Source organism: Cygnus olor, chromosome 15 (genome assembly GCF_009769625.2).
Source record: "Cygnus olor isolate bCygOlo1 chromosome 15, bCygOlo1.pri.v2, whole genome shotgun sequence".
Taxonomy (NCBI): domain Eukaryota; kingdom Metazoa; phylum Chordata; class Aves; order Anseriformes; family Anatidae; genus Cygnus; species Cygnus olor.
In genome coordinates, this window is record NC_049183.1 from 11,863,174 (window position 1) to 11,880,419 (window position 17,246).

Genomic DNA, 17,246 nt, shown 5'->3' on the forward strand with positions numbered 1-17,246 from the left:
TTTAAAATACATTTGTTCATTTGTAAACAAATGGAAAAAGAACAAACCTCTGAGACCAGCATCGACAAACATGTTTATGGGAGAACCGGTACCCCTGCTCCTGCCTATGAGCCGCCTTGGCCAGGCCTGGCTGAGACAGGGCCCCAGGTGGGACGTGCCTCACACACCACGGCCATGCAAAATTCACTTTTCAGGACCCCCTGTTGCTGGTGGGGTGAGCCCAGAGCCTGGGGATCCGTGCACTGGGCTGAGGCCATGTAAACTTTTCTTCGGTTCAGCAGAATTTCAGAAGAGCCATCCCTGCCCCATTGCAGTGAGCTTATCCATCAGCCCCCCAGCAGCAATGGACCTGCTGATCCCTCATTAATCCTCACAGTTAATGACCTGAGTGAGGGTAGCCCAGCACAAAGCACACGGACAGCACTACATTATTTTATGCCTCCTTACAGGCAAGGGGCGAGCAGGCAGCTTACCATGACGAGGCCAGTAAAACCAGGAGGTCATTTGCAGACACAAACTTGCAGGTGTTCACAAGATAACCAAGGACAACACTGTTTTACTCATAGGTCTACAGCAAGCTCTCTGAAAATCCTCAGATCTCATCCTGAAAGGAGAATGAGAAATGGTGTTAATTTAACCCGAGTATTAACTGTGGATTATGCCGTTGCAATCTTTTTTCTTCTTTGCCCATAGCTGCAATTGGTTTAAGATGGTCTTTCATCATTTTAAAGTTGATTTTCTTTTAATTAAATGACTGAGATAAGTAGAAATAATGTGAAGCTGGGAAAAAAAAAAAGAAACAGCTGCAATTGTAGGGAACAGGCATTATGGAAATACTACCTGCAGCACCATTTAAAGTGCTTTTTGTTTATGCTTTGATTGTTTTCTTATTACAGTATTTGAAATTGTAAATGGAAAATTACACCTTGTTCTATTACATAAGCAACTGGTTTACACAGCCTGAAATATGAGGTTTTATTTATTATTGGGTTTTCAGGCCTATGAACAATAGATGTTTTTTATTATATGGTAAATAGCACTTTTCCACTTGACTTCATTATAACAGTTAACAGTAAAAAGGAGATACTCCTCTTTCATAAAGACATGCAACAAACTCTCTCCCAGACCTCAGAGGGCTGAGCAGCAGAGAAGCACCTTTGGTTTATCTTAACAACTTCAATGGAAGTGTCAAGGCACTCGATTTTAGCAAACTGCCCCAATTATGTTCCTGAGTTTCTGGCACAATATTTTACTGGTTGATTGCCTGTGTGATGGAGGAAGAAATCAAAGCAAAAGATATGCCGGGATCCCACAATGGAATTATTCCCTAACAAAGACAAATCTATGCAGAGGCTGTATCAGCTTGCTGTATTATATTACATCCAAATGTTTTGATCACCTATTAATTAACTCAGTGTCGTTCTTTGGAGTGTTAAGTTTTGTAGTTACCTAAATTCAGGTCAGGTATAGCAGCAGGTATTTGGTTATGATTACTTAACATTTTTACTGCAAATGTCAGTTGTATCTTCTAGAGTTTCCTTTAAAGGCACAGTGTGTCTTACAATCTAATACAAGTGTTTTAGCAGTTTAGCATGTATTTTTTTTCCCAAGGAGATCAAATAAAACCTCCATTAGATAATCCTTGTTAAGAAAAAAAAAATCTCATTTGCAGATTAAGCCAACCAGTTCCGGAAGAATTCAGTGCCAAGAAGAGCAGTGTCACTAACACAGAATTAAATGCTTTTCACACATTGTCTTTCAAAGAACTCAGAGACTTTCATGGCACTGGAGAAATCCGAAGTAGCTGGTCCAGTAAAAAGCTGCCCATTGTACAGCAGAGATCAGATAATTTGTAAAGCCTCAAGTATTTTACAGTATCTCTAGTCCTGAGCCTTTTCCAAAAAAAAATTAGAAGGGTCAGAATTTGTGACTCCCTGAACTAGGAAAAATCTTGGACTTCCCAGTTGCACAGCTTCATAGATATAAACCACATTGGTTTAAAAGCTTGATTTAAAAAAATCCTTTGCTTGAATCAGAGCTGTTAGTCATTAATTACGCACTAAAGCAACATTTAAAAAATCTTTGCTCTTTTACAGTGTTGTCAGAACATACTGAAAACTTTTAGCACTATTGGTGCTTATCTGTCAGCTGTACAAATGCACCTTCAGATGGGCTTTTTACCCACTTCGCACTACTTTTGGAAGTACCACCTAGAAGTACTACGCCAGAGCAGAAACCAGAATCCCTTTTCCTTGTAGTGAGCAGTGCTAAGTCTGGGTCTTCATTTGTTTTCTCCTCCTCACCTTGCTGCATCTCTTAAGAGCCTACAGAGCCAAATTAACACACAGTTAATTGGAAAATAATTTACCAACAAGCTGTGAAAGCCTCTGAGTAAAGCAGTAGGCAATTTTGTTGCTCGACTTGGGATAGCTGTAAGAAATGAATCAGTTGAACAAGACCAAGCACATTCAGGCGCTGGAATTTGTGCCCTTGAGACGGCTGTTCCCAGCCCCGGCACAGAACACACCTCAGAGAAACATCCTTCCAGGAGCACTCGCTGCTGTGCCTCACCCTCACGCCGTGAGCTCGCCGCCAGCTCTTACATAAAATCTCTTGCTACATCACTGCCACAGGCTGTTGTAAACCATTTTTCTCCCTTTTAATTCAGGTTCCTAGACAAGCAAAAATGCAGAATATTGCCAGAGTAGTCTGGGGAATGGAGATTTCTGTTATGGATGACTAATGAAACGTTATTGTTTTGCACTTAGAGGGAAATCGGTTTCATGCCAGTAAGGTCAGGGCCTTAATATGCTATGTGCTCTGCAAAGATGTACAGAATGATAGATCGTTTTCTGTAATGATTGAGCCAAAGCATAGAGGGGAACGTGGCAGAAACAGAAACATGGTGCTGAAAGCCAAAGCAAACTTCTTCTTATGTTGCTAGTTGCAATTCTGGTATATCTAAATCCACATCTCTATCTGCTTAAGACAGAGGCCCCAAAAGTAAGATGCTGGGGCACTGGCTCTAGGAGAAATTAAAAGAAATCCAGTACAAGTGATTCGTATCAAAATAGCCACAGCAAACACGGATCACTATCCTGTTGTGATCCCACAGAAGTACTGATTTGCAGGATGGGAAGAAGCAGGTGGAATCCAATAAAATACTGCAATAATTATGAAAAAAATGAAGCAGGTCAAAGTCTATGGCTTTTGATTTTTTTTTGCACTGGCATTGTCAAGGTGAGTGAAATCCCTTGGCAAGGAGCAGCCTGAGTTTTAACACATCTGAGTCTTTAAAAATGTTAATGTTTAATAGGGTGTGCTCATGCTTTATATATCCCTGATAACAATGCACGGGCTGATAGGCATCTCTTGTGGTTGTAAATCCGTTGCAGAGACTTGCAAGGCATACAAGCCCTTGGTGTTCACTCTCATGGTTTATTATGTTATCAGAACTCATTGACTGAATTATGGCTTTATAATAGCTCTTTCTCTGCCTTTTATCCAACTGTTACTGTAGCATTGTTAACCTGTGTCCCATTAGAAGATTGTATCCAGATTGATTCCAGATGAACACACAGATGAGTGTGGCTGTTTAATGTACAGGCTCCTTTTTCAGGAAGAACTGATTATTTCCCTGAGCTATGCCCACAAAGTCTGCTTACCTGAAGATTGTGCTAGCGGAAAGACAAAGACACAGGTGGTCAGGGAACAGAGTTTACTCCCCAGTCCTGCATGGGGTGCCTCACCCACAAACCAACTCAGTTGGCTGTGCTCAGGATTGCATACTGGAAGCGAAGGTTTGTAAGAGAGATGGAGGTGAGGAAATGGCATTAGTGGTATTTTAAAACTGCCATGATTCCTCTCCACGGAGAACTCATCCATTATTTACCACAGTGCATGCATCAGTCCAGCAGGCTGCAAGTTCATGGGCTCATTGCTTGAGAAAGGATTTCACCATCTCTTATCACCAGGTAAAACTTGAGCTTTAAGTGGTTTGAAAGCCCTTGAGAAGGTTCTCCTTTCAATGCCAGTAGCCACCTCTACTCCAGCAGAGCACTGGCAGCTGTATGTAAAGAGATGTATGTAAACGGGAAATGGTAAACTCCTTCCATTGGTACCCAACTGTGCCCATGAAGGATTTTTCCCTCACTCTTGTTGTATCTTACAAACTGTCAAGAGGCCCCCAGCGGTCATACCATCTGCTGAGAGGAGTCTGGCAGAACTGGAGATTCTTGGAAACACCTGGGAGAAGAGGGCATAGACCAAGACCTCTGTATTTGTGCAGCAGATTTTAGAAGGACGTGATCATCTCTTCTCCTTTCTTTGCCCGCCCTGCCAAGATCTCTTCTGCGCAGGGTAGGTCCCCCTGTGAGAAAGCCCCCCTCCACCCCGCTAACTGGCTGTGAAGAACAAGCAGACATGCAGGCACCTTTTTTCATGTAAATCTAGTTAGAGTTTACTGATTCTTCTTGCCTTCAGCTAATGTACTTTTATTATTATTAATAAATAATTACCATTTTTCCATCAGTGGAGCCTGCACCCAGGAGCCCTGAAGGATTCTAGCAAAAGTATTATTAAAACTAAAGGTTTCTAAAGGGTTGAGCAGCAGCACAGCCCAGTAATCTGACAGAATACACAACTGGGGAGCAGAATATCCCCACCAGAGAATATGTGATGGAGCATCAAATTGGCTCTTTCCCCCTGAGCCACCATTTAAAACTGTGGCCTCCTGTTCACCACCACCTCTGCTTTGCTGACATCCCCCAAGGATGCAAAGGGTGCGGGTGGCTCTTGGCGAGCTGTCTTGGCAAGCCAGGCACGCTTGCTCTTGCAGACCCTGCCCTGGCATGGAGGCTGAATGACTCAGTGCCCATGGAGTGCCAAAGCTGCTGCTTCGTGCTCCTCCCGGCTGGCACCCACTCTGCAACAGCTGCCCAGGCAGCCTCCTTCTGCCCAACCTGCTGCAGAGCCTCATCCTGGCTCCCCTCGGCTTAAGAAGGTTCAGGGTCTCTTTCCCAACCTAGCATTGTCTGGAGGGGATGGTCCCTCCTAAAGCATTGCATGTATCTGCTCAGAAAAAGGCAGGACAGCTGGGAAGGAGTCGTCACCAAACTAGACAAAGATGGGCATCCAAGCACACGAACTCAAAACAGTGACTGGAGTAGGTTCAGGGGCATTTTGGAATTGTCACTAGAGGACTTGCAGGACAATAACAATGTCTGCAATGAAAACATTGGGTTGTTCAAGGAGGTGATTTTACTGGAGTGGCAGAAAAGCAGAGAGAAGCAGAGCTGTCACCTGTAAGCTGGCCAAGCCTAGAATCAGTCCATCTTCATGTCAGCTTCATTCCATCTCCTCCTTGGTCAGTCTTGTCTTCTCCACGGACTGCCTTGCCAGCAGCACCCCAAGCAATACTGAGGGATTTTCCTCCTGCGTCCTGCTTCTTCCAGTGCCTCACCAGTGCCCCAGCCAGGTCCTGTGACCTGGCACCATGGCAGCCATGGGGGAATCCAGCACAGGTCCCGTCCCTTCATTCTGCCCCAGAAGTCGCATTGACTACAACATGCCCGTAACACTGGAAACAAACACCTTGCCCTGGTGTTGTGGATGAAATAGGAGCTCCAGATTAAGATAATCCATACTTCTCAATAAAATTGGGCGCTTTTTTGGCAAGAAAAAAGTACATGTGGTCTGAATGGACGTAAACAAGACACGAGAGCCCTTTTCTCTGTGTAAAGCCACTTCCCCACGAGGTGCGTTCAGGCGATGACACAAGGGCTATAAAGGAAGCCCCAAGATGCTCATACCTACATTTTGACCTAGACATGGCCATAATGAGTTTGCTGCAATGCGTGGGTGCTAGCTCGCTGCTCTATTTGGCAGCAGGGCTGGTCGCTCTCCTCTACTTTCTGACCAGCTTGAAGAAGACAGTTTGCAATTTGCCTCCTGGGCCGCGACCTCTTCCTCTGATTGGGAACTTGAATGTGGTGGACCTGAAAAAGCCGTTCCAGTCTCTGACAGAGGTAGGGTGTGAGCGAGCAGGCAGCAGGAAAATGTGCAATTCCCAAAGTGAGAAATGCAGCTGGGGAAATTGAGATGCGATCGTGTTTGCATTGTGTGGTGGGCAGAAATGAGATATTGGCGTGTTAGGCAGGCTGGTGGAGTGACACTTTACCTACAGAAGTATACACACATGCAGGCATTTTTATATGTACATCTTAGACATGTTTCTTCCTATATGCACACACAGGAGTGGGCCTCACCCCTTGCCATCAGCTCTGTCTTGCTGTCTCTGCAGCCCTTCAGAGGCTGCAGGCAGAAGGCACGAGCTGGGCCAGCCCGCTGACAGATCAGGGCCACTTAATACCAGCACAGCTCCCTGCAGACAGACCTCTCCCTCCTCTCTTCAGGAAGGAAGGATATCATCCCTGCAGCAAAGGAAGCAGGGTCATGTGCACATTTATTTCCCAAGCCAGATACATCCCTGCAATGCAAAGCTCAGCTCTGCCTCCCAACCCCTCCCCTGCATACGCACTGGCCAGGGTTATTTAAGAGTCGATGTTTTTGTATGTCTAGGTGAACAGATTGCTTTTTCTTATACAGCTCCATGGATAATTTTATTTCTAAAGGAGAAAAAAATACCTACATATTTTAAAGCCAGCTGCAGTGCTTGTTTCAGAAAGCATCTGCTGTGTTCCCACAGGGAGGCAGGGGCAATTCTGGTGCAATTCAAAAACCATAGGTGTGCTTGTGGGGGCCCCTAAGGAAAGGCAGCTATTTTTGGTGGCACTGGGGGATTTATGATACAAATGTCTCTTGAAGGCACCAGGTTCACTCCCCCTAAGCTGCCGGACAGCTTCCTTTAGGCTTCCAGGCGTGCCATATCCAATCCTTGTGCTGCTGAGAAGAACCAGGGCTGATGCCAGGAAGTACTAACGTAAAGAAATGACCAAAGGAAGGCCGGGAAGCGGCTGCGATGCCCTACCCCCGGACCTGCCGCACGCTCTGTTCGCTGCCAGGGAGGCAAGAACCAGTGCTAACGTTATCTCCCAAGCCGTCAAACGACCGCTTGATGAAAACAAATTCAATTTGTCTGGTGTAATAACAGGAGCTGCTTCTAATCTGAAATTCAATTTTCGGTAGGTATCTAATGCATAGCAAATGGTAACTCAGGCATGTCGGAAACACGAAGACATTTGGAGCGGATGGCTCTCAGTGTGTTCAAACCAAGTCTAAAATAGCGAGTGAATTATTAGATTGCCAAAGCCACCCTTCTGTGTGACAGATGACTCATATTTAATTTCCTATAAAAGGCTAGTGCTCCTGTGACATTATCTACAAGAGTATGCTTCCTGGTTGTATTCAAGTTTCTGGTGGCCAGCAAATAATTTTGCCATGACTCCAACACTACCCACCTTGCAATAATTAGAAACAAGTGCTGTCCTGAAATAAAGACTTATTGTCTAGCTTTGTTTTTCTAGTGTTTGTGGCTTCAGCCCCAAAGCTGTGTGCATACCCTCTTGCCTCAGATCAGTGATATTAAAATAAACAGGCCTGCCTGCTGCAGCATTTGCTAACCAGCCTCTGAACAGTGGTATCACCATGCTGGCCTGTTCCTGCAGAACACCACAGGAATGCAATGGCATTTTATTGACTGCTCAACTGATAGGAGCAGCGATAGCAAACACCTTGTTGTGCAAACAGAGTGCAAGCAGAGATGCTGACAAGTGATAGTTGTTGCTCATTAGTTGCACTCCGGCAGCACCTGGAGACTCGAGGCAGGGCTGGGAGGGTCTTTGCGGGCTGGAAGCTAGCTAGGGTGGCTGGTGCTAGTGTTTGGGTCCAGGTCTGGTTCTGAATGAACATACTTATTCACCTTGTCAGCTCTCCAAGACATATGGCAATGTCTTCACTGTGCATTTCGGACCCAGGAAAGCTGTGGTACTGGCTGGATATGAAACCATCAAGGATGCCCTTTTAAATCATGCTGACAAATTTGGCGAGAGAGCAGAAATACCCATATTTAGGAAAATGACACAAGGAAATGGTAAGTGACCTTTCGGATGGTTAGTTTCGAAGCTTGACTATGTTCATTGTATTCTCGCAGCAGAGAACATTATCTTCTGATGATTGCCTTTTGTCTATGTAACCATGTATTGAGCAGCTGTGGTACCAGCGTGTAATAAGGCCTTACAAACATTTACTAACCACAGATAGCCTAAGGATTTTACACCTTTATTTTAGGCATAGCATTTAGCCATGGAGAGCTGTGGAAAGCTATGAGAAGATTCACCTTGTCCACACTGCGAGATTTTGGGATGGGAAGGAGAACAATTGAGGTCCGAATCCTTGAGGAACTAAATTCTCTTGTTAAATATTTTGAATCATATCAAGGTGAGTGTCAAGAATTTCATCCAGAAACAGAAAACATGTCTAGCAGAACAATAAAGATTAATGAAAGTTTAACTTTGAGCAAATGGTATCTCATGGTTAAAGTTCAGCATATGCTTAAGTAGGTTATCGAACTGAGGCCTTAAAACATTGAAACTGAGTTCCCTGCCATGCATTCTGGGTGGTGAATGAGTTTTTTTGTGGAGCTCGGGACTACATTTCCGCAGAAACCTGACTGAGCCTCTGCTTCTCTTCCTATTCATTGAATGTGGTGTTTTACGCTGCCATGTCCATGGACGGTCAGCTACTCCAGGGCAAACAGAGCCTGTCCACCCCTACCCCAGCAGGATACTCCTGCACTGCAATGGGCATAATCACATTGTCATTTGTTTGCACTACTTGAAATACAGGGAAACCATTTGACACAAAGATGATACTCAACAACGCTGTATCCAACGTCATCTGCTCTATATTGTTTGGAGAGAGGTTTGAGTATGATGATCCTGCATTTCTAACTTTGCTGAAGCTGTTAAATGAGAATACCAAGCTGTTGGGCTCCCCGATGGTGCTGGTAAGGGCTTGATTTTAAGTTTTAGCTTTTGAGGGGATATTCCATTGTGTTTGTACTCATGGCCTCCCATGTCTTGCTGATTGAGGAGAGAACAAGAACATTACCAGCCAGCCAGCCTGTACTGAACACATCTGTGGTTCTGTACCTCCAACACACGGGTTCCCAGGCTCCTGGGCTTTGTCTTTGCAGCTTATTAGTAAGAGAAATAAAAATAGTCTTTATCAAAGGAACTATTTTACCCTCTTTGAAGAGCAGAAGCACAATATGTCTCTCATATCAGAGATCGGACCTGAAATGCCTTCTCAAGTCTGCCTCCAAAACTGAAACATTTGGACAAACTTCTTTCTCTTTTGTTTTGGCCACTGAAACTCAATCTTAGCAAGCTAACAGCTAATATAAGCTGCGAGTGGAGGGGATCTGTTGAATTGCTTGCTAGGTCAGCTAGTGGTCTCCTTGGAGAAGTGCACACCTCTCATGGGAGGATGGAGTTGAGACCCCCCCTTCCTCCAGATAGCAAGTACGTCCACATGGCATACTGCAATGCAGCTCCTAGGAATGGTGTAGCTGAGTTACAAGGTGCTGTGGCTAAGCTAAGTGCCAGAAGTCATGGCAAGGGCTTATGCAGAGGTAGAACAGAGAGAGCACACTATTCCTGCAGCAATTTGTAGCTGCTTGGACTGTACAAGCTAAGGTGGAGGAATTATGGCATGAAATGTCAGGGCATGGGACAAGGAACCAGCAGTGCAATTTGAGATACCTGTATATGTTCAAAATGTCAATTAACAGATTTCTGTTGCTCCACAGTTATATAATTTCTACCCATCCCTTGGATTTCTCTTTGGAGCTTCCAAGACTGTGCTACAAAATATCAATGAGCTGAACGCTTTTCTCCAGAAGCTCTTCCAAGAGCACAAAGAAGAGTTTAATGAAAATAACTTAACAGGTTTTGTCGATGCCTTTCTGATGAAGCAACAACAGGTACTTTAATGCTAAGTCTTGTTTTTTTTTGTGTGTTCTCAGTTCTGACTTATTATTAGGACTGATCATTTGTCAGGGCCTGGGGGTGAGTAAAAACAACTGCAGCGAGCAGAACACATCAAAACTCATACTCACAGTGAGCAGTACTGTACTCGCTTCATTGCTCTGCTGAAACTGCTGGTTAAGGGGATCCAATTGTCAGGATTGTCCCACGTGGTGAAGTAAGTTGCCACACAGCACACGCAAGGAGATCATCCCAAACCTTCCTGCAAGAACAGTATGGTGATAAGCTGCATCGCAGTAATTGAGTCCTTACAGACCCAGTATCTGGACTTGGGGACTGTATATACATTCAGGACAGGGCAAATTCTATACAGTGTACATCCTAATGCTAAAATACTAAACATTAGTTTCCCAGAGCATACGAAATCACGGAAAGCTAAAATGCAGATAAAAATGGTGGCAAAACAGTCATGTACTGGTATCTCTTGCTGTAGAACTTATGGCTATTACCTGTATGTTTTGAAGGAGTCAAAGAAACCCCACACTATGTTCCACAATGAAAGCTTGTTGTTTTCAACCCTGGACCTGTTTGCTGCTGGGACTGAGACCACTTCTACAACTGTGCGCTGGGGTCTTCTTCTGATGATGAAATACCCAGAAATTCAGAGTAAGGCTGAGAAGTCCTCTTGTACAATATTCTGTTGCATGCTTAAGGCTTTGGTTATGGAAGGGAGTGGAACTCATTCAGTATTGTTTAGAGTAATTATTTATGAGTGCTCTGAGGGAGATAACAACCTCTGACTTTACAAAGGGATTTTACTCAGATGGATTGCAATAAAACAGCCCAGGCAAGTGGGAGAGGCTAAGGGCCAGCCTACAGTCACAGGAAAGCTCCCCCAGCATTACTGTCCTGCAGGCTATTGGCTTACGTCACTAAAGGTCTCCTGGCTCCTCAGGATCTGATCCTGATCTGGCTTGTGTTGAACGCTACGGGGTAACAAAGGTATGCAATCAGAATCAGGCATGTAATGTCCTGTAGTGGCTCCATTCAAGTTCCCTTAGTTCAACAGCAAAGCTGAAAGAACCACAACATGCCCTGACTTACCTGCCCCACTTTTTGCTCTTCCTAAATGCCCCTCAAAGTTTTCCCTTTTCTTCATCTTGGCCAAACTGAAGACTATTCTAGTTGCAAGATAAGAGAAATATCAGCTTCTTACTCCTTTCCTTCCTCCAAGGAAAGATTCAGGAAGAAATGAACCATGTCATCGAACCTGGAGAGATGCCTAAGTTGGAGGACAGGAAAAAAATGCCTTACACGGATGCAGTGATACATGAAATCCAAAGATTTGCCAATATTGTCCCAATGGGTGTATCACGAGCAACACCTACCGATGTGAATTTCCGAGGTTATGTGATTCCTAAGGTGAGCTTTGGGGCCAGCAGCTTATGCTACACAGACTCCTTACAGTTTTGTTTAAAGCAGACAAGAAGAAGAATCTAAAGATGCCCTGATGCTTGGTTTAACCTATGAAGTAATCTTTTGCCTTGGATCCAGGACAGCTGTTATAAACATGCACTGGACTGTGGTCTGTGATAGCTGTTTGAATCCAGAATAACCAGAGACTGTAATTAAGTCACACTGGTTGGAATATCTTATGCAAAATGTGGAACCTCTCTCTACTTCAGTATATTTCTTGAAAGACCACTCTGAATCTGTAAGATAGAAATCTTTTGTGGTCCAAAAAGAGGGCAGCAACTACTGATAACAGGCAAAGCCACAGTGGGGCCAGGAAGCATCCTCTAGTTCTATTTGCCATGGCTCAGTCTTCTTCTTCTCATGAGAAAGAAAAAAGACAGCTCACTTCTGCTTCAAACAGCTACCGAGAATCTCTTTGATCCTTTTTAGGGTACAGAGGTTATTCCGCTGCTGACCTCCGCCCTGAACGATGAGCTGCACTGGAAAACCCCGGATCAGTTCAACCCTTCCCACTTCCTGGATGCTGATGGGAACTTCATTAGGAGAGAGGCATTCATTCCATTCTCTATAGGTGAGAGGAGTAATTTGTGCCTCACCTGGGGCTAGGCACAGTTCCCACTGACCCCGGGAAAGTATGGAAGTCAGGGACATAGAACACAGGATAAGGGATTTATGGTCATTTGTTCTGTCCACCATTTCTGTTAAGTAACCACCTCTTCCTTGAAAGATCTGGGAGACACCAATTTACCCCCAGTCACTGAGAGATCTCATGTACCTACAGGCTTCTGTGTGGTTTGAGACCAGGTCAGTAGCACCTCAAATATACATAGAGAAGGAAGGAAAAATCTCCTACCTCAGTAGCCTGCTCTTACAGACTGTGCACCCAGTTTAGAAGGTCTCAGATGTCAACACTAGCAGTTACGGTGCTTATCATTTACTTCTCTCCTGGTTGTTTTCAGGACGAAGGGCTTGTGTTGGAGAAGGACTGGCCAAAATGGAGCTGTTCCTCTTCTTCGCAGGCTTGCTCCGCAAATTTGTCTTCCAAGCCCCTCCAGGAGTGGACAAGTCAGATCTAGATCTCACTGCTGATGTCGGCTTCACCCTGAACCCCATGCCTCACCTGGTTTGTGCTGTGCCCTGTGAATGAATGATCAAACGACAGGCAGTTAGTGTAGTGAACACTTCGAGCTTGAAAGCAAACCTAGTTACAGGGAAAAAAAGCTGTCTATACCTGAGTTTTAGGGAAAGGGCACTGGGCACTGCTATTGTCTCTCCTTCATATGATTCCTTCCAAAAGCTTTTGTGGTGTCTGCATAATGTAAACCCTTCAGACACCCCTGAGTACTGCTCTCAGAAACAGCATGATCCGTTCCTGGAACAGCACATCAGACATGCAGTTTTCAGGGCTGTTTGAAAGAATGAAATGGTTTTGAGCATCCTCTGTAGATGTAACCCATCAGAGGCTCTTGGCTGAGAGCCTCCGCAGGGAATTTCTCAGCCCAAAGTCCATGCTATACAGCAGAGCTGATTATCAATGGCCCAGCTGGAGAGAACAGACACTTAATGGATCTGGAAATCTCCCCGGGATGGTTGTTGAGATTGGACTCAGACTGAGCTTCCATTGTGCAACGCAGCCTGCCTTATCTTTATCACAGCGTCCCAGACACTTGGGTGTAACATGGGCTGATGCCAAGGGCCAGGCATGGGACGGTTATCAGGAAACACCTAAGTGGTTTGGGAAGTGGGCTCATTCCACATCACACTAGGTGCTTTATACTGGAGAGCCTGTTTATGACGGGGCCAATCTAGCAGCTTGCTGTTTCTGCTAAGAATGGTATTTCTACCACTCCCTTGCCTCGTGCTGGCTCTGACACACGTCTGACCCCTTGCTGGGCCAGCTCAGACACCTAAATTGGCAGAAAACAAGCAGCCACAGAAAGTGAATAGTTTCTCAACCAGCACACCTAAGGCCAGACACAAGCCTGAGGCAGGGCGAGGGCTGTGCAGGGGCAGACGGGGAGCAGGACAGCCATGCTCCCATCGGAGGGCTGTCAGAGAGCCTCAGCCCTCCTCACCTGCACCTCAGGAGCTGTAGCTCCTCTCTGCATCCACGGAGAGAGAAAGGCTCCTTCAGCGGGTGGTTCAGCTGCCACGAGGTCTGAATCACTCCCTCTCCTCTGACTGCAGGGTGAAGCATCATCCCCTGGCTCCTGATTCAAACCTTGCAGTCTGATGCATCGGGTGTGGTGGGATGGATAGGGGCAAGACTGTTTTCCATCTGACTGAAAATTGGGCTTAAAATCTTTTGAAAACATTACCCTCTGTCTTCAGCTCTAGACAAGACACACATCCCCTGGCATTTCAAGCTGTCTTCCTCTCCAGACATTCCTTGTGCCAGGGATAGGCGGCCAGGTCTCCGGGCAGAGCAATGGACTCAGCCTGAAGCCTCAGCAGTGCTGAGCAAAAACCACTGCCATGGTCTTCCAGGAAGTTACCATGCTCAGTACTCAGCAAGATCAGGGCCATCACAACATGAACTGCAAGCAAAACTTTAGTGCTTGCAAAAAGTGCTAGGTAGGAACCAATGTCACAAAGAGCTGGTAAGGCTCATGCTCTGCCAGCACAGATCCTACATCACTGACAAAGTTAATAGCATTTTGTATGTAGTCACTGAAAATTGATGTTGTAAAACTGGTAATACTGTGAAACTGGAAGGAGAAGCAGGTTAGACCTCATTACCCAGTCTCTCATCTGTACCATGAACTTGTTGTATGGGGTCTCTAGAAAGCTGGTGACATCCCGGGGGCCGCAGCCTTCCCAGAGCAGCTGCTTGATGAGCACAGTTAATGATTTATCTCATGCAGCAGCCATTATGTGTAGGAACAACAAGCTGTACCTGCAGGGAGGGAAGGTGTGAAATCTGAGTGATGGTGCAGGTAAGAGAGGAGCTTCGTTTGTAAAACAGAGACAGGAAACCAGATGTGGGCTAGGGAGCGGTGAGTCACTGGCCATGCTTTTGTGTTGCTCTGGAAGCAGGAAAGGCAAGTTAGGATGAAAAGAAAAAAGGCAGAAACTGACAGTTACAGAGACTGAGGGGGTGGTTGTGGCAAGTCTATAACAGAATGGCACTGTCATCTAAACCTGACCCGTGCAGCAAATGGAAGGGAAAAAAGGAGGAACAGGCTATGAAGGGATGACAAAGCAGGTGCTCTTTGTTCAGCCAAGACACTGACTCTTCACAGTAGCTTTAGTTGACAGCTAAAGACAGCACTCTAATAGTTGCACTGTGCCTTGTACCACTACTGCACCGGTACCTGCACTGTACTTGTACTGGTGTTGCACTTGCATTGCACCTTGCAGCCAGCTCCAGCTTGCAGATACATCTCAAGTAGTCTGCTTAACAAGCTCTGTAACAAGAAAGCCTTTGCTGCTGTGCTTGCTTACACTCATTTTGCTGTTGCTTTATTTGCAGTCTAACTACTGCAAGCTTGACCTTAGCTCCTACTTAACAAATAAATATTTTGTTCTGTTGCTGTTGATTTATCTGGTGTTGCAGGATGAAGTAGATTTAGGGTCAAACTGATAAAGTTGGGCTGCAGCACCTTTAATACGCCCACGCTTGAGAGGTGAGTGCAGGGATCCCTGGGCAACACGCGGCCAGAACATGTTTAACAATGCAAAGGGTGAGCAATACTCCGAGCCACAGGCAGCTCATAGAAAATCAGGGAATTTCTAACTCTGTAAGGTCACAACAGAAAAGGTCTTTTCAATACGTTAACAATCATCCCCTTCAAAAGTATCCCCTATCAAAAACATATGCACAGTCCACATGTTGATGGAGGGTAACTACGTAAGAAGGGAGCAATTTTCAGAGCTCATTGTCAGGTGAATTAGAGAGTGAGTCGTCCCAGATTTCCAAAATGCTTAAGACGCCGTGCAAGGCTTTTTCTTGCATTGGTCTCAGGGAGACAGACAAGCAGTTGAGATGGTATTGTGTGAAGGGAAAACAATGACAGAGAAGGAAAACCCTTCACAAACACACTGCCTTGGAAGATGTGCTTGTTTGCCGTAACGAGGAGATGTAGAAGAGAGGCAGGAAGAGCAGGGCCACACAATGTCCCAGAAAGGACAAGCCATCTGCTTTCATTAGTCTTTTCTCATCCGCAGGTGCAAAATGGAAAATTAAAGTAAATTGCAATAAATTTAAGCTAGTAGAAGGAAATAGTTTTTTCTGCCTGTTACAACTTCAACACTGGAGAAGGGATGCAACTCCACATTCTTCAAGGTAAAAGCCAGATCAGAAAAAAAAACCTTTCTTGGCTGGGGAATACATTATCGTACGGTGCTCACTTGGAGCTCCCCCAGTGCCTGGCTGCTGTCTGAGGCAGGACACTGCTCTAGATGGCTCTCTGATGTGGCCTCTTCCGGTGAGTCCTGAAGCTCCTGCACTTGCTTAAAAGGAACTCATCGTGGTAAAAGCCAGCAAGGATTGTCTGAGCCTGCAGTCCTGGATGCACTGCTAGGAACAGGAAAAGTCTAGAGTGGGGCTGGCGGGGAGGGCACCGAGATCTTTGGGGATTTAAGTTAAATTAAGGGACGCAGGGCTGGTGCTTTCCTTGGCTTTACACACCATGGGCTGCCAAAATGTGATGGCTGCACGCGGGGGCGATGGGCAATGCTGATCAGTGCCTGTGCTTGTGTCCTCGCCAGCGTGCTCGGCTCACATGCGGTGGCGGGGGGCCGCAGGGACCAAGGACAACCCGGCTGCGAGCACCCCGAGGGGCCCAGCTGCCCCAGGAATGCACCCAGAGCACTGTCAGAGCCTGGCAGGTGCTTTGTGCTGGGCTCTGTGTGCTCAGGCAGGGCAGCACGTAGCCCAGACGCATTATTGAGACAGGAATTTCTTGTCATCGCAAGAGCTTGACTTACCTTTGTCATTTTAATGCATTGCACTCAGAGGTTGGTTTGAAAAAAAACACAACACACTCCCCCCCTGGCTTTTCAGAGATAATTTAAGGCTGTTTCTCTGAAAGGCCTTTTTATGATTTCGGTGGCTCCAAGGGCAAGGATGAAATACCACAAGCGCGGCAGCAACATGTAGCTCTTGCACTGCTGGGTGCTCTGCTCCAGCAAAGCCCTGCAGGAGCAGACACCGTGCCCAGGGCATGGAGCTTGTGCCACTGCCAGCTGTCATCGCGGTGCCCATGTCCTGCGCCCTGTGCCAGCCCCGATCCTGCTCACCCGCCTTTACACCCCCCCTACCTCTCTGCTCACTTGAGCAGGCAGGGTTGAGTCATCCCAGGCATGCTCTTCGGAAAACTGTTGCCTCCAGCCCATTTCTTGGAAACTAATAAAAAAAAAATCCCAGAAATGTTGCGACACACTTACAGCTTCTGCTTCTGGGCACCACCGCGCTGTGACTTCTCCGCACCGTGCGGCAGCTCCGGCAGGCACCGAAGCAGCCGTTTGCCTCAGGACCGTGCTAACACAGCTATGTCCCCCTCACGTCAGGCCACTTCCTTCCCTACCCTCTTTGCACTCACAAGTCTGAGGACACGCTTGCTGAATAACATTCTTTATACTATCTAACCTTTGGATAAATGCACCTTTAGCCTTGTGCTTCCTTACAACGTAAGAGATCTTTCTTCCCCGAACAAACTTATTCCGTTGACTATTTATTACCAGCATCCTCCTGAAGGCCACTGTGCAGCCAGACAGATCTCAATTTCCTCTGGAGGAGATTTTAACCTTTAGGAGGAATGCAAGCTCCAGGTGTTTTGTGCCTTTGACTTAAACTAATTCCGTTCTCCATCTTGCTCATGG

General features: G+C 45.9%; 1 protein-coding gene and 1 long non-coding RNA gene across 3 annotated transcripts in view; one reads left to right on the forward strand and one right to left on the reverse strand.

Moving 5' to 3' along the window:
* LOC121078470 overlaps positions 1 to 17,246 on the reverse strand; it is a 25,815-nt gene continuing 8,569 nt past the window's right edge. For both annotated transcript variants that reach the window (XR_005824580.1, XR_005824581.1), the window contains exons 4-9: positions 16,686 to 16,770; positions 14,320 to 14,449; positions 12,277 to 12,560; positions 11,052 to 11,229; positions 10,079 to 10,209; positions 1 to 604 (exon numbers count right to left, since the gene is read on the reverse strand). This is a non-coding gene — a long non-coding RNA (uncharacterized LOC121078470). The remainder of the gene's footprint in view (positions 605 to 10,078; positions 10,210 to 11,051; positions 11,230 to 12,276; positions 12,561 to 14,319; positions 14,450 to 16,685; positions 16,771 to 17,246) is intronic.
* Positions 4,890 to 12,616, forward strand: LOC121078469 (cytochrome P450 2K4-like). Its single transcript, XM_040574709.1, has 9 exons — positions 4,890 to 6,026; positions 7,888 to 8,050; positions 8,248 to 8,397; positions 8,805 to 8,965; positions 9,770 to 9,943; positions 10,472 to 10,613; positions 11,182 to 11,369; positions 11,853 to 11,994; positions 12,383 to 12,616. The coding sequence occupies exons 1-9, from the start codon at positions 5,829 to 5,831 to the stop codon at positions 12,568 to 12,570; spliced, it is 1,506 nt and encodes a 501-aa protein (XP_040430643.1). The 5' UTR covers positions 4,890 to 5,828; the 3' UTR covers positions 12,571 to 12,616.